The sequence below is a fragment of the Leuresthes tenuis genome, unplaced genomic scaffold (assembly GCF_036924035.1).
Source record: "Leuresthes tenuis unplaced genomic scaffold, fLeuTen1.0.hap1 SCAF_24, whole genome shotgun sequence".
Classification (NCBI taxonomy): Eukaryota; Metazoa; Chordata; class Actinopteri; order Atheriniformes; family Atherinopsidae; genus Leuresthes; species Leuresthes tenuis.
The window spans coordinates 24,186,080-24,204,471 of NW_027325378.1; the positions used below are offsets into that span (position 1 = coordinate 24,186,080).

Here is an 18,392-nt window from a genome sequence, read left to right on the forward strand (position 1 = left end):
AACAGAGCAGATGCTCTTCCATCAGGTCTGGAATTAGTCTTGACTGGTTCACGTTAGGATAATAGCATGAACATGCAGTTTATTTGCTAAATCATCATATTAACTCCCTGAAACCCTCTCAAACTAACTGTTTTGTTTTTTTTCATCTGAATATATTCTTTAAGTTTTTCACAAACAACACAAGCACAACCACATAAGCATGTGAAAAGAGAAAAATAGGCACTGTCTCCATCTCCAACCATCACCATGTGATTAAGTTAAATGTTAAAAAAACAAGTGCAGAGAGCAGCTAGGCTGGTTAATAATATTCAATATGTCAGCGATATTATACATTATATATATTCTTCACATAATGTGCAAGAGAGGCATTAAAGGGGTGATAAAATTGGACTTTAATTATCAGACTAACATTACCGGTGAAAAAGAGCAAAATATTCCTCCAAGCAGAGATCAAGGAGGAGGCACATAGGATTCCCTTTACTGGGATACCTATAACAGCATAGTTTCCTCTTACATACCCCAAACTCTCCTCAGGTGGCATGGTAGCTTAGTAACTTTGAGATTCACACGAGTGCATGTGAAGCTTTTTCAACTTGTGATACTGGTTGTTAATGTGGCATTTTCATAATGACATAATGACCAAAAAAAAATAAAATAATCACCCTTGAATCAGATCATGTAAATAGCAAATTCCATACTAGGTATTTGCATGGAGTGAATTGACTGTCAAGTCAGATGGCCTGAAGCTGGGCCATATTTAAACCAATGCACTGCATGGAGATGTACCGCCGGCAGAAAACACATTTGGCATTTATGTACCCTTATCTAAGCCAGTGATGTGGAGTTTATCCAAGAGGCAAAGTGACCTTCCCCTAAAAAGGGCTTTACAGTGGTCCAGGTGAGGAAGGAAACTGTACTTTAACAAGTAACCATATATGGGTGTTACATACACTCCCTGCTATTTAAAACTACAGGGTGCCCATTGGAGAGGGACCTGATGAGATAGGGACCGAGATGAGAGAACCCAGTGGCATATCCTTGGTAAAACATATCACCATGTCATCAGCATATATTTTGTGTTCCTTCTCTACAACAACAGCATTATTTCTTCAGACATCCTGCCTTATAGCTTAGGCTGGTGGCCCAATAACAAGATTAAATATTAAAAAGCTTGTCCGCTCAATTTCATCTAATTAGTATGCAGTAGACTGAGTATTGTAAAGGACCTTGATCCAGTTGTTAAAGTCATCAGTCAAGCCATATTTTTGCCAGTGTAGAAACAACTCAGCGCACTGCTCTTCTCATCTGTCTCCCATGTTTCCAAAATTGGCCAAGAGAGACAAATCAATTTGGGGTAGCATGGCAGGCTTTTTATATTTTTCACTGAGTTATGAAGTTGGATTAGCAATGTGTGCTTGTATGCTTGTATTTGTATTTGTATGTACTATATCCAATAGGCCTTTATGCTCACAAACAAATCAATTTGGTCCTAGAGCATTCTCTGATAGATTTCATAGCAACAATGCTTCCTCTTTAATAAAAAGGACCATTTAATGGTAGTTTTTGTGATTCTTGTTGAGAAAAAGAAGTGCAGAAGAGCTAGGTCATTATCAGGCTGCTCTGACTTGACTGATATGTGAGCATTCTCTGTTAATACTTTCAGTATCAAAGCTTTTTTATTAAAAAAAATACAAACAAACAAGAAAAACAAGTAAAATCTGAGCTTAGTGACCACAACAGGTGAATCCAAGGTGTTTGTGGACAGATTTAAGTCTTTTGGGTTAAAAAGTGATTACAAATGATAAAAAATCAAGTAAACTTACATGAAATAGATGGGATATCCACCTTCAAAATACCAGCAGTACTTCTTAGCGTCTACGCACTGTAAAAAAGAGAAGGCAGATTGCAGCAGTGATTAAAAACTGATACAATGAACACAGACAAACTGGCACAGGACAGATGATTCATGCAATTGTGTTTGATCAATGCAGAGACACATCAGTGACGCTCATGCTGACTGTACCTACTGCGACTAGTCCACTTGCTTTAGTTTCTGCCTTGCCCATTGCTTTGCTCAAACGTCAAGCTTTACTAAAACAAAAATATAACTGGCTGTAATTACACTTGTTTGCTTATACTGTAAATTCAATAACAGATATTCTGCCTTGTAATAATTAGCAGAATTTGCCTAACTGCAGATTCTTGGCTGTACACACAATCTTTTCAAACTACATGACTTTTCAACATGACTTATCTTCAGCTTAGGCGTTGCACATACTGTACTTATAGACCAGTAACTGCTGCTTTTGGATGAACTCCAGAAACTCAACACAGTGGTATAAAAAGACTGCCAACCAACTACAGTTTTAGTGGTCAGCTCCTGTTGCACATATATACATGCTTACAACAGCATAGGTCATCTTTGTAGGGTATGAAGTAGGCACTATGTAGATCAAGACACATGACAGATACATACTCTATTGATTTATTGATTTATTTATTGACTGAAGGAAATGTGAGACGGTTTCATATGTCAGAAGGTACAGAGACAGATTGATTAGATATTTTTTGCCTCTGAGGGGTCTGTAACAAATACTGTATACAGTACCTGAAATCCTTTGACCTCATGATCCTTTCTGAAACCTAACCAAGTAGATTGGATGCCTACATCTAAACAGACTGAGCTCCTCTTGGCCTCTGATAGCGGACTTGTGTCTGTGCTTCTCCTGTGGGAGCTCAGTGCTGCATTTGACATGATTGAGCACAACAATCTATTACAAAGGCTTCACCGTGTTACTGGGATTAAAAGAACTGCAATAGACTGGTTTAAGTCATACCTCTGACAGATTACAGTTTGTTCTTGTAAACAAAGAAAATTCTTCGAACACCATAGTAAGACATGGAGTTCCACAGGGTTCTGTGCTCACACCAATTTTTTTTACTTCATACATGCTTCCATTAGATAATCTTATTAGACAGCATGGTATAAATTCCCATTGCCATGCTGATGATACTCAGCTGTCTATCTATGAAACCAGATGAAACCAACCAGTTGGTCAGACTACAAGCATGTCTTAAAGACATAAAGTCCTGGATGACTCTGAATTTTCTGCTCCTAAATATAGACAAAACTGAAGTTGTTATCTTTGGACTTGAGCGCTTTAGAAACTTTCTAGTTATACATTTACTCTAGGTTGCATTTTCTTAGCTTCTAGTACCACAGTAAAGAACCTTGGAGTTATTTTTGACCATTTTGACCAATAAATCCATTGACTCACATTTAAAACAGGTTTCTAGGACTGCCTTTTTGACCTTCGCAATTAGGAACATCCTGTCTCAGAGTGATGCAGAAAAAATTGGTCCATGCATTTGTTACTTCAAGACTGGACTACTGTAATTCTTTATTATTCGGCTGTCCAAAAAAGTCTCTGAGAAGCCTCCTGCTGATCCAAAATGCTGCAGCATTAACAGCATCTGATAAGAACAAACAGGAGAGATCATATCTCTCCAGTTTTAGCTTCTCTTCATTGGCTCCCTGTTATGACCAAACTCCATCATACCTTAAAGATCTCGTTGTTAGATATTTTCCCAACAGAGCACTTCACTCTCAAACTGTGAGATTTATTTGTGGTTCCCAGAGTTTCTAAAAGTAGAATGGAAGGCTGAGCCTTCAGTTATCAGGCCCCTCTCTTGTGGAGCCAGCTGCCAGTAAATGTCCGGGAAGCAGACACCCTCTCTACCTTCAAGATTTGACAATTTTGACGAAGATTTGAGATTTAGAACTTTCCTTTTTGACAAAGTTTATTGTTAGGGATGGCTTAGGTGACCCTGAAACATCCTATAGTTGTGCTGCTATAGGCCTAGACTGCTGGGGGGCTCTTTCTCAGCAGGTCCCCTGGTCTGGTGTTATGGTGCTTGTTGTCCCCTCTTTTCTGTCCTCTTAAACCTCAGCTGGTTGAGGCAGATGGCCACTCTTCCTCGTTCTGCTAGAGTTTTCTTCCTGTTAAAGGGGATTTTTTTCCACAGTCGCCTTGCGCACGCTCAGAACAGGGGATTGCATTGAAAAAGAAGTTTTGGTGCAATCTGTTGGTTTCCTTTGCTTGGCTTTGTATGTATGAATTGGACTAATTTGGAATTTAATGAATTGTATTTCATTTGATTATGATTGTATTACAATGAACTTGGATTCCAATTGGCTTGAATTGGATTGTATCTTTGAAGTGCCTTGAGATGACATTTGTTGTAATTTGGCACTATGTAAAAAACATTGACTTAAACTGAAATTGAATATAATATTTATAATAGGTGTAATATGTTCATAATTTCATAATAATTAGGCCGTAAATATGAAAAACGGATTCAAATAATGGGAAGTTGTGAATAAAGTGCCAAACAACAGCAGAAAGTCTCTACTGCAGGTAGAAAGATGCTCGGAACACAACAGCATCCAACCACCACCCTTATGCTGAGTGAAGAGCAGAGCAGAGTGGTAGAGTGGCAGGTCAAGCTGTTTTGGTGGCTCATGAAATGGCAACAATAGGTTATTTGTCAGGCCGCTGCAGCAGAACAGGACCATACAATGACACTAGGTCAAAGAAAAAATGGCAGGAACACACACACACATTAGAGTGAAGGAGTGATGACGGTTAACAGAGGAAAATTCTAACAAAGACGACATAAATCCACTTTGCTCGTCCACACTGTGTTCCACTATAACTGCAGGAAAATCTTTTCCAGCATACAAGAAACATGTCCTCACATCCTCTGTGCTGATGTCACTCTGGTTTTGTTTCTATTATTTAAGTTTCTATTATCACAGATTCTAATTAATGTCCTTTTATAATAGTTTTGTACTGAATTGCTGGAGAATCAAATCAATTATATCCCTGATGGGAGAAGAGTAAGAGTGATGATACTGAGTTGAGTTCATCCTCATGCGATCAATGACTCAGTTTAGATTATATGTTTTCTGTGTACAGATACGACACACTGGCCTAAACATGTGCTGATGAAGAATATTATCATGGTAAATGTCTGCAGTTGTGTGTACAGCTTTATTGATATTTCCACATCAGATCCAGTCATAAAACGCATTGGAATCATGGACGATCTGATCTAAGTCTAGGTCTAGAGCCCTCTTTTTAGGGCTCTTTTTGCTGTCGTTTAATTGTAATCCAAAGTCAACGACAAACTCAACTTTTTACCTGATGGTGGCAGTTGGAGAAACTCAAACGGCACAACTGGCAGTTCATTACATGCCCCACTTTACTCATGTTAATTTAGATCCTGGAGTGTTTCAGAAGCATTTTGCAATGCCAAAATGTAATAGTGGGTCGGTGGTTACGTCCATAGATGGCATTAGCCACATTTATTTCCACCATCAGCAATGAACTCCCTTTTTTTCTGCTACATGTTGTTTTAATACGTTTTAGGCGAGAACATACCTGACTTAAAATATGTGGTTGTTTTGATAAGAATTAAACTCCCTGAAAATTAGTTTTACATTTCCCACTTACTGTTTGATTTAGTCAAATATGAGAGCACGGAGGTATTAAAACAAAAATATGTATTTTAGTTTCTAAGTAAGCTGCTGGAGGCAGAGTTAAATTACTTATATTTCCATTTCACTCTTCTGCTAGTTTGCTGCCTCTGTCCTTTTGAACAAATCATTTGTTTGTGTTGAATGTATGAAAGTATTGCACTTGTATTGGATATAATTTGGCATTAAAACTAACTAATATCTACACCAAATCAGTCAAACAGAAAAAACATAAAATGCAAAACAATAACTAAAACCTACTCCAGTAAGAGGACATGGAGACCAGAGGACAGTCATGTAACTACACATTGAACGAGGTTACATTTTTCCAGCTATCCGTAACCAAAACCAATAAGCCGGCTTACTGAGGCAGCAAACATTTGTGCTATGTTGGTACATAATCAATACATCTGATAGCTGGACATCCTGCACCTTTGCTCAATTTTCTCCATGCCTGCTCTTTTTCAGTTCTGTCTTGGTGGATGACAACTGTAATGTTAGAGTTGCAGGATCCCTCTCACAGCTACGTTACGTTTGTCCTCCACTACTAATTAGATCACTTTCATTCATTCATAAATAAATCGAATGATTCTCAATCCCAGTGATCCGAGAATTTCAATGCCCACGTCATTTCTTTTTTTAGTTTGAACCTCAGCTATATTTTCATCTTACTCCCTGGTCGGGTATTGTGGTGCTTGTTGAACACTGTTGCATGTCAGTAGCTGCTGGCATGGCTAAAACACAGTAAGGCTTTTGCCATTCAAACTCATCTGTATGACACTGCTAATAGCCACACAATGCTTAAACATCAACAAGACTTATCAATTAAGCATAAGGATTGAATGTACTTGACAGAGGACAATGGTATGACTTAATGTATCATCCATTCACCTGCCTTCCTCTCTCTATCAGAGTGTCCACTTAACTGGCTGCTGTTAAATGCTGTCTCTTGCCTCAGTGCCACTGAAGTCTTTTCTGTGAGAGCCCATGCACTGAAAAGAACATTGTCGAACACTCTCCTCTGATTCCAGTAACCTCTCATCACACGATATTCAGGCTAACATTTACATTGTAAGACTCACTGAATGTCACGGTGATATGACTGTAAACAAAATAAATAATGATCAATTTGTTGTCACACCATGTGCAGCACCCGCAATGGGACTAAAGCAATCCTGCAGTATATGTATGAAAGATCATCTTTCAAATATAGAAATGAAAAAGAAATAGCAAACCATGACCCAAACCATTCTGGGTTTAAAAGTGGCCACTCCACTGAAACGGCTCTGTTGGCTGTAACAGAAGCCTTAAAAGAAGGCAGAGTGACAGCTAAGTCCTCAGTACTTATCCTGCTCGAGTTATTGGCTGCATTTGACACTGTCAACCAGGGTATCCTTTGGTCCATACTCTCTAGCATAGACATCACAGGGAGCGCACACTCCTGGTTTAAATCGTACCTCACTAGTCGGAGATTCACATTGTCTTGGCTTGGTCACACTTCTGCAACGCATCACCTTGCCACAGGGGTCCACTAAGGTTCAGTACTGGGACCTCTTACCTTTGCCATATACACCACCTCACAGGACCAGATCATTCGATCACATGGCTTCCCATATCAATGCTATGCTGACGATACCCAGCTCTATCTGTCATTTCTCACACGTTCTCAGCACAAATCTCAGAATTTCAGTCTCTCTGACATATCGACATGGATAAAAGTCCCTCACCTCCAACAAAACCTCTCAAAAACTGAACTGCTTGTCTTCCCAGTCAAACCAACCACTCACCACAGCATCTGCATCCAAACTGAATCCCTATCTCTTGCTCCATCAAAGGTAGCTCGAAACTTGGGTATCATGATTGATGACCAACTGACCTTTAAAGATCATGTTGCCTCTGTCGCTCAATCGTTCCGCTTTGCATTGCTAAACATAAGAAAGATTAGACCGTACCTAACCCAACACGTCACCCAGCTCCTGGTGCAATCTATGGTCATCTCACACCTTGACTACTGCAATGCTGTCCTGAGTGGTCTCCAAGCCTGTGCTGTGAAACCTCTGCAGATGGTCCAGAATGCGGCAGTGCATCTGGTCTTTAATCAGCCTAGAAGAATACACGTCACCCCTCTTTTCATTGAGCTCCACTGGCTACTCTTAGCTGCCCGCATCAAATTCAAGTCACTAATGTAAGTCTACAAAGTGCTGAATGCAACAGCTCCCATCTACTTGAATGCTATCGCAAAGGCTTACATCACGAATCAGTCACTCCGGTCATCAAAGGACTGCCACACACTGAAGACAATCCAGACTCTTTTACTCAGCGCTACCAGAACAGGGTCGTCCCTGTCTATCTTCAAGAAACTCTTGAAGACCTAGCTCTTCAGAGAGCATCTCCTACCCTCGCACTTACCCTGTTCTTCCCTACCCTCGCTACTGCACTTTATCTTTCTGTACTTCCCTCTATGCCTGCACTCTACTTCTACACTGTCACCTCTGACAGAGCCAAACTAGTGGTTTTCCTTCTATATAGCTTATTGCTAGCTTTGATGTTAGCTTACATCCTTATTTTAAGTCGCTTTGGAAAAAAGCGTCTGCCAAATGCATAAACAGAAACATGAAAATAAATAATGATTTCAAACTTAATTTCCATGCATCTCGTTTTATTTAGACTTCACTTAGCCTGTCCCCAGTGCTTTGCCAGCAATGGTCACCATCCAGCTCTGTTCATTGTCTTTCCATAATTACAGCTCAGTGAAAGCTGACAGCAGAGGAAACTGTCTCTCTGTGCTCCCGTGGGACAAAAATGACCATTACATAACCAGAGAATGTGCTTTCCTTCCACTGCAGCTCACATGGGTTTTGGCCACGGATGGGTTTTAGAGGATGAATAGTTAGGGTATAATAGTTAATGGTCAGAGTCTAAACCTTTGGAAATAGTGTGAAGGATTTGTGCAGTGCAACCAATGCATTTATGCCTTTGAAGTTGCAGGATGCCGTAGTTAGAGAACAGCCTCAGTGACATGTTTCCTTTCTCAGCCCTGTCACAAGTCAAACATTGAGGAACATTACTTTCCATGGATGCAAGGCTTTCAATGCCTTATAATACTTTCTTTATGGGATATTTTGATCATAGAACACACAAAACTTGAAATATATATTTTTACTATCCTGGATTTCAAGACAGTTTATTCAGTTATAATGATTTAATGGCAACATGAATAAATGATGCATTCATGAAGACGAGACAGGAAAATCAATATCTGCCTTTGCAAAAGTCATATCCGTATTCCCTTTTCTATAAAAACATCCCACTTTACTTGTTTTTAACATTCTGTTTGATCTCTTCCTCTCCTTTATAGTTCAACCCTTTCTTTCATCTCCCACTCAGCCACCTCCTCCTCTGCTTCCTGTCTTATTGATCTCGGCTGACCACACAAATGCGTCCAATATTAGAAAGTAGCAGTCAGCCAATGACTGTATGTTTGTCCAGAAGTTCAGACAGCAGAAGATAGGAAAGTGAGTGGCATTCTGTACAACTACATCTCATAATTTGCCTGAATGCATTAGTGCTCTGTTGTTACAATGTCTGCCCCAAGGTATGTGCAACAAAAGCTGTATGATCACAGGAATCTTTCCAGGAATTAAAGAGTTTCAGGGTAAAATGTTCATCTATGATTGTTAGAGAGCAGTTTTGTTCAAAGGCACAAAGAGACACCCACAACCTGCTAGAAATGTTTACTTTTAACAGATTTTAAGTAAATGCAGCTTAAGCATACTACCATTTTCACTGTTCTGTGTGTCTTACAAGCAATAAACCTTCATCTCTGATTGTTTCACAGAGACTATGTTCTGAGGCACAAACAAGAACACTTGTAGAAAAATCCAACAACATATTTTGAGTGAATACAGAAGAGCCACATTTCCTAGTTTGACAGCTTTGTGTGATTGCAACCAGTGTGGTAGCTCTGACTCTCTAGTAGGGAGGGTTGATTTTCTTATCTACCCTGAACAATACCTTAGAGCTCAGGATAAAAGGACAAAAGAACCATGACAGAAATGAAATTTTAGCTCCCTTAGAAAGATGGGTTAGAGAAAAGACCTCACCACTATCAGTGTATTGAATTGTAGGTATTTTTTTCACCATTGTCTGCAAATACTCCCTGATCAGAAGGCAGTGGTCTTATGTGTTCATATTTTGTCTCCAACTAAATCTCTTATATCTTCATATGAAGATATGCAATACTGACATTCCTCTGTTGAGAAAAGATGGTGCCAGAGAAAACAACCATCTCCTGCTAAAGTGAACCAATATAAATATCTGCACTATAGCTTTAGCTCAAAATTGTATATGTTTATCAGGTTTGAGTTGTTATACAAGGATAAAATTCACTCTATGGTGTGAAACTGAAATGGGGCATGTTGTGCTTATTATAAACCAGAGAGATGAGATAGGCCACATCAAACCTGCGTAGCTAATGAATAGAAAGTCACATCTGTTAACATCAGTTAGGCACAGTGGCTTGCAAAACAATTTACCCCCTTGGTGTTTTGCCTGTTTTTTTTTTCAGGTACCACCAGTAATTGATTTTGGCTGAATTGCTTTATAAATAAAATCTACCCAATCTTTTTTTTTCAATCATCTGAATTGGTAAAGTGGAATTAAAAAAGAATGATGACTTATTTTATGAAAAATAAAAAGAAGTGGGTTCATATGTTATCAATCCAACCACATCAATTCGGCGTTGCGGAATCAGCTGAGTCACAACAACATCATTAGTAAAGAGTAGCATGTTTCACAATTGATATGTATAAGCACATAGTGATATGGGAACATTTACTCTCTGCTACAACCTGGCTTGCTGACAGAGCGTATGAACTTTAGTGCCCTATGTTTCCTATATACTTTCATACATGCCACCGATATGCAACAAAGACAAATCAGTCTAAGCCTGAAAGGCTTGTGTGAAAAGATCAAGTATGGGGTGATACTCACGAGGGGTTACAGGAAAGCTGTGGGTCCAGGGAAAATATGACGTTTGTGTAGCTGAAGGCATGTGAAGGGCATGAGTGTTGTTCTGAAATGAACCTCTTGAAAAATACATTAAATTTATTGGCTCAGAGTCAATCAGTCAGACCGCCTTTCACCTTAAACCTTGAGATCTTTTTCATCCCTGACCACACATCTTTCACATTGTGCATTTTTTTCTGTATCTGTAGTTTGGAATAGGGGAAGCACCTCATTGTCCTTTGGGGATCATACTCTCCACATAGAATAATAGTCTGTCACACACCTCCATGAGGCTCACAGAGTGCATTTCAGTCTGTGGACTCTAAGCATCCCTTCAGATTTTCTTCAGTTTCCTAAGACCACTTCACCAAAGTTCGTATGGTCACAGGTTGGCGATAAACATCGGGTGAATAGCTGGAGGTGACGAGAAACACACTTTATGACATGGTTTTCCAAATTAATTTTTTTTTCTCTGGTGGAGCAGTTGACAAGCTGTTGGGCTAGATTTGTAACAGAGAGGGAAAAATCTCCAGTTAGCCTAGAAACTACTGAGCTTCTGATGTCACAGACTGCTGTTAGCAGCAACAGGGCAGGGTACGATATACACTGCTACAAGAACAACACAAATTAACTCTCTTCAGTAGATAATATGGAATATACTCACAACTACCACTTCAATGGTTCAGGTATAGATATTTTCCTTCACGGGTCCAGGATTATACCATCTGTTGTTAACAAGCACTGCAATATCTCTACCTGTGCTTTTGCTGCTGCTTCTGATGTCCATATTGCCAGTTGAGTAGGCATTTGATTCAGGTATATGGTAAAGCAGCTATGTCATAGTAAAATCAATATTCTCAATATATATTCTTGCTTTGTCCTAATGAGTCCTCTAATCTCATCCATTTTATTTGCTAGTGATTACACATTCTCTCTGAGGATCAAGGATGACTTGGTTTAAACTTCTTTCAGCTATTTCTATGTCTTGCTGCTGGCCGAGCTCTAAAGCATGTTCTCTGAAAACCGTCTTTCAGTTGGCATGGTAACTCAACTTAACTGATGTTTAAAAAAAGTCTAAAGTATTAGAAGTATCTCCTCAAGCTTCACTGCTTCTAAAATAACACAGGCTCTCAAAAGTCGATGTTTTGCAGAAAAAAATAGCTGTTGAAAATCTAAAAAAACACAAAGTACACACAACATGGTCAGAGTTGCCACTGTGGTGCAACACAGTCTAGAATTTTAAACAGGCCAGTTCAACTTTTAATCCAGTCAATTCCTAGTGCTTGTATGTTTTGAGGGTTACGCACTTGAGGGAGGAAATGAAAAAGAATACATTTTTTTGTGGGTGTTTTATTGAAATGGGAATCTATAAAATGAGTTGGATTATTACACATGGTTTCTAAATTCAACATGTAACTGATCTGGTGCTGGTCTTGACATGTTCTTGACCCCCTAAAGTCTTGGCCTTGTTTCGGTCTTGAGGTACTCTGGTCTTTGTATCGACTTTGTCTCAATTTAGGTGGTCCTAACTACAACACTAAGTCCAATCTTTAATAAGCTTATTAGTAGAAAAGTTTAATCAAAATGCTTTTTTTCTCTTGTAAGTATTGAACATTCAGAAAACACCAAACAAGATAATTACAGATTGTAAAGCACTGGTAGGGCCTTAACAAGGTCAAAAGGAGCTATATACGTGCCACCATTTACCGTTTACTTCTACCAATGTTTACAAACCAAGTACTTTCTGGCTAAATGGATCTTGAATCTTGACTTCATGTATTGAAATCCAACAGCCTGGCATGGTAAACATTCTGCTTCATGTTTATCGCAGCCATTTCTCAAGATGACATCAGAGGCTGATGTCCAGAGCCTGAATCATAACATATTGTTCTGTAATTTCTAAAGAAGACCAGCAGATTGAAACTGGATTAGAGACTGTGATATAGGCTGCCTGTTTTTGTTGAGTCTCTGAGTCTGAGGAGGCATTGCCATGCATCATACACTGTGACCATAATTTATCAATCCATCAATGCAAAGTCTGACCCCAACTGTGACATCAAACAGTTGGTGTCAGTGAGGTGTGTTCCTTTCAAGAGGAGTACATGACTCGTATGTACTCTGATCAGCTAGAAAAACACAAACACAAAAGAGTCTGAGGTGTTCATCCAGCTCCCAAACTCCCCAGATATCAATCTGATGGGATCTGATAACATCTGTGGGAAGCAAGCTCAATCCACAGAGACCCCACCCAACAAACCACAGGGCCCAAAGCATATGTAGCTAACATCCTGACACCAGACACTCCAGGACACCCCCTAGTTGTTTTTGTCACACCATGACTGGTCAGAACTATTTTGGGCAGCATGAGAAGGGCCTTCCTAATAATGTTTTAGCTGATACATGTATACACACAAGCAAGCCCACAATTCAACATGCATGTCCACGCACTATTCTGGAATCATTAACTGTTAATGCAAGTTGTTACGTCATGGAATTAAGTGCAGTGAGAGAGATAACCGTAATCTTTAATCAGAGCGTGTGTGATGTTAGCAGCCTTCTTCAGTATAAACACCAATAATCCTGCCCAGTCCACACAAATGCACTCACGAGTGTTTCTGCAATGTCTACAGTTTTGACAGCACATGAAATGTTATTTCATACTGTCTTCAGGTTCAGTACAGGCTTACAGGGACTTATTATGATGATATGTATCTCAAGAATAAACACTGTTCCAAATCACTGGAAATCAGACAACAATCTTTTGAATTATTTAAATCAACAGCCATCAATAACCAGTGTTGGCATTTCACATAAGTATGCAACAATTATTCTTTACAAAATAACATCACCTGAACATGCAGGGATGAGAAGTAATGGACAGCGCTGTGACAGAAAGCAGCTTTGCTTAAAGTGACATTTATCCATGACGCCCTGAGTCACAGTAACTTTTAATATCAGACTCAATGAGCAGAGTTCTAATGTTACAGCTCTCGCTGTGCACAATGAAAACTGGAGGTTTTCCAACCCATATGATATTTCTGAATACTTTAACACAGCCGGTAAACACAAACTAACCCTAACCACATCAGGACATGCATATGCAAATTTGAGTAGCACAGAACCACAAATCCATTCAAAGTGAATTTGCAGATACACCATAGCCTTTCTTAGTCAATTATTTTGAGAGGCCTTGGAAACAGCTTGTGGTTGCCGACCCCACAGTGCAGCTCGGTCGGATTATGTCCCAACTCAGCTAATTATCCAGTAAATGAAACTCATGATATACACAACATTTAACTATTCAAGTGTCAATCACACAGCAATGTGACAGCACCACAAACTCTGATGGACACTGTGACAAAGATCCAAAGAGTTTATTATGATATCTGGAATGTTTGGCTTTCTCCGTTTTCAAATTTCCCAGAAATCCTCTGTGAGGTTGAGTTCAGGGGACTGCGGGGAAAAGTCAGTTATCAGCACTTAACACTTCTTAGCCTTCCTTGGTCCTCACGTAGCTCCTGTGAAGCTCGCAGGTCTATTTAGGCTAAACCACAAATCCTTCATATGGAGCGCTGCTTCTCGGTGGTCAGCGTGGAATCAGAGCAAGTTCAACAAAAGACCAAGTTTAGTTTAGTTACCTCGTTACGTACACCACTCTTTAATCTTTCGTTGAAGATGTTTCCCATCTGCCACGGTGAAATGGTGATGTCTTTGCCCATTTTGAATGTGTGACTTTGTTCCCTGCATGCGAAGCTGCTTAGAGATGCTGAAACCACTGGACTGCTGTCTTTTAACTGCCGCTTTTTGAGTCTGTGTGCTCTTTATTTAGTAATTCTGCATCTGTGATAAAGCCGCTTTTCTGTTTCTCTACAAAACATTAGAGCCTGTTGTTAAAGGGGATATTTTCACAGTTCACCCAGTTTACACAGGTTTTTGTCTGACTTACTGGCCACAGACTGTTACCAAACTCCTGCTTGTGCAGTCAGAGTGATGCTTAAAGTAATGTTGCTGTATTTGTACTTAATGCCAGTGAAAGGCCGTAGAGAAACCACAAAAACACTCAAGCAGGTTCGACCCAACAAAATGCATCACTAAGCACAAACATAAAGTAGAGAGGCTATGGAAGACAGTGCAATCACACCCTGAGGATGCGCACGAGAGACACAGATGGTCACTCATCTTCCTTGTTACCTGTGTGATTTTTACCAGCTGTCAAATGCAACACGGACTAATGAAAAGTGAGCCACATCTGACAATGTAGAGCTGACACTGCTCTGGTAACTGCATTAAAGCTCTCACAGTCCAGTTTTTGCTGAGCTGAAATCCTCCAGAGTTCTGATCTTTAAAGACAAAATATCACAAACACACCTCAAATACGTTTGATTGCTTACTTCCAAACATAAAGATCACTCGCCCGATGGAACGTGTGTCTAAAAATACTCCCCCGGGTTGCAGTGCTCCTCAGCAATACAGCAACATAACTGGTAACGATTAAATCGATTTTTTTCCCCCGATTACTGTCAGACTGCTGCTGCAACGCCACGTCAGTTACCACAGGGTGAACAGAGGGTCACAGAAACGCTGTTGCATGCTAATCACTTCACTTAGGTGCATTATAGATGATGAAATACACAGACTGTTCCGACGATCCTAAAAATACTGCTGAAGCAGTGGGGAGGTGAAGAGCTGGAATTTCTCTGACTGGCTGAGTGAATCACCTGATCCCACTCCAACTGAGCCGCAGTTCAATGACCCGAAGAAAGACACAGAGACCTTCAACAGACAATAAGATGAGCGGAGCTCCGGTGACAGACAGGGAGAGCATCACTCCAGGAAAGATTCTGTGGAGTGGCTGGATTTAGGCTGAGAAGGATTTTCCACTTTAAAAGAATCACACGTGTTTTCTCCTATTTGCATAATGCCTGAAACTTGTGCTTCTCTTTGAAAAGCACGATTTGGACAAGATTGTTCAATTTGAAAATGCAGTCGTGTTTAAATGCAGAAATAATCAGGGACAGCATATTTAATGAAGGGATGCACACATTTCACTTCATTTCTGAAACGCTATCAGTTCTGCTAATTAGAGCTAATTCAACTGAACGAGGGTAATTATTGCAGATTCGCTTATTTCATCGTGATTATGCCGAAATCAAACACTGTTTTTAGTTTGTGATGCTGACAACTTTTGCACAAATCTGATTTTAGGCAATACACAAGCACAAACGCTTCAGTTTCCAAATCAATGTTTTTTCCGCTCGTTCCCGTTTAATCACAGCTGCCAGTGACAAGAATAACAAAGCACAGCTCCACCACTGACCGCCTTTCCCTGCAAGGGTTTCCTAACAGCAAGGAGATGTGATTACACACAGCTGCATAACTAACTCCCCCCAATTATCTGCATATGAAGTATGTATAACCTAGATTTAGAAGTCTTCATACTGTACTCATATGCTGGTTAGATTACAGCTCTTGGGCAAAAAGGGACAGAATCAGTGTCCGCCCAAGAGAGCAGGAGGAATATGGCCTCGTAGAGGAAAGGCTGAGCATCTCTGCCGACCTTACATGGGTGGATGGATGAAACCGTTGCAATATCTGAGTAGTACGGAAATTTGTTTGGATGCATATTCCAAAAGACTGAAGACTACGAAGAGACCTTAATACCTTTAATATACCCTTAAAGGTGCACAAAGCTGAAGTTTCTTCATCTGCTCGGCTGCTATAAGGTCCCTTCCACAGAAATAACTACAATTTCTTCCTCTAAACTGCTGCTGTGGGAGTTTCTGCGTGTCCTTTTCTGAGGTCAAAGATTCAGAAAACAACACAACTCAGGACCAGTCATCAAAGTGAATCAGCAGCGGGTCATAGGGCGAGATTCTCTCACAGCAGCATGCTCACATTCAAAATAGATGATCTCACTAAGAAATAAAATAATAATGACGACTTAATATTACATGAACTGACACACGGGTCGCTGGTGCAGGACTGTCAGAGATAACGGGGATTGTCACAGCAGTTTTCCACCTTCGGAGCCCTGTAAAATAAAATTAGAGCTCTTCCTGAATGATCCTCAAATGATGTGAAGTTTTAAAGAAAAAGAAAAGCAGAACACCGCACGGCTGGGAGTTAAAATTAGCTTCTGAAAAATCAAGGGTGGTCAACAGCGAAGGGTTAAATAAAGTGATAAACTGTGAAAGGATAAGGGGTTTTATTCACCTCCCTATCCTGTGTGAGTGTGTCCTACAGGCCCAGTGACCTACTGAGGAGGAGAGAGGGTCTGAGCACAAAGACAAAGGATGACGGAATCTCAGGTAGCTCCTCTCTGTGTGTTCTCACCAAACAATGCAGAGAGGGGATGAGCTTCTCCCCCATTAAGATGAGCTATCACCCCACCAAACCTGTCGTTTATCTTACACATGGTTTTATTCTCATGTTCTGTCGAAATGGGCGCAGCGTCAAGCCGTGTACGAGTCCAGATTTTAGAGCTTTCATGTCCCGGAGCGTCACTCGCATCCCGAAGTTGACAGGCGGTGTCACGCACCCACGTTTGTCCTCCGTGGTGTGAGCAGTTTGTGCAGGCTTCAAGCGAGGAAATGTTGGGGTGATCATAGTTTGAAACTGAATCTGGTGAACACAATAAGGAAGTGGTGCATATGGAGGCTGCGTGCCGGCAGACCGATGAACCCATCCGCAAAAAACACAAGACAAGATAAATCTCTGAGTAACCAAACATCCTGTCAAAAGTCTGACGATACCGCCACTTTAGCTGCAATTTAATGGCAGACAACACTCACCTCTAAAAATATCCACAATGTCAAGGCTAGACCGGCCACTGGGTTCCTCATATCTCCGCCGAGAGGAGACTGGAAGCCAGGCTCCGCTTCTGGAGAGAAGAGAGACGCGGAGGAGATGCTCCTGCACCCCTAAGACGCTTTCATCCCGCCGCTGGAGACAGGTCCAGCCGGTCTGAGACGGAATCGGATAAAAGCAACCCGAGTGCAGCTCAGACGGTCCTCAGACGGAGATTAATGGTGTAGCAGGAGGCTGCAGCAGCCTGTGATGTTGCTTCATTCCACGCCCCTTGTCCACGCCGCCCCCCCCCCCCCCCCCCCCCCCCCCCCCCACACACACACACACACACACCACTCTATATATAAACACACAGAACACATAGTCTGGTTTCCATCACTTTGGTGACTTACTCGCATTCATCTTTCAGGGGCACAACTGCACTGTGTGCAGATGTAACCTCAACAAGCACAACGCTGATCTCAACTTAAACCAATAAATTTGTCCTACATATGAATAAGAAATTAAAAATGTGTCACCACTGTAGAATTATTTTATTCAGAATTATTTTACATATTTGGTGTCAGATTGAACCAAACTATCTATTCCTACTGGGGGCAGTATAACAACATTTAGCTGTTTCCGGATATGTCTCTATCGTAATTTGTAATATACATATATTTTTTAAATCAGAACTGAACAAATAGTTTTTATTTGTTTCCTGATGGGATACATTATAACATCTGCTTAGTCAAGAACAGAGCAACATAACAGATTTTTTATGGCTCAGTTGACATTAAATCATTTAGGGCTGAATTGTAATTCGAAGAGATCACGTGACTTTTTGGGGAAAGAGCCTTGTGTTTTAAAGCATTGATATTGAAGCTCATTTCCACCGCTTGTAAATAAAAAATGTCCACACTGTTTATTCTCATAAATATTACATTAAAAGTCATAATTATGACTTTATATCTCATAATTATGAGACACTGTGTGGGCATTTTAATTCATAAGTGGCACAAATGGGCTTCCATGCATCTAAAATGACAAACAGAAGAAC

General features: G+C 40.3%; 1 protein-coding gene across 1 annotated transcript in view; it reads right to left on the bottom strand.

The window, feature by feature from the left end:
- vopp1b (VOPP1 WW domain binding protein b) overlaps window positions 1-17,580 on the bottom strand; it is a 34,809-nt gene extending 17,229 nt beyond the window's left edge. The window contains exons 1-2 of the mRNA XM_072378884.1: window positions 17,338-17,580; window positions 1,824-1,882 (exon numbers count right to left, since the gene is read on the bottom strand). Of these exons, the coding sequence (XP_072234985.1) occupies window positions 1,824-1,882; window positions 17,338-17,388 (110 nt within the window). The 5' untranslated portion in view covers window positions 17,389-17,580. The remainder of the gene's footprint in view (window positions 1-1,823; window positions 1,883-17,337) is intronic.
- Between the last annotated feature and the right edge of the window lie 812 nt (window positions 17,581-18,392).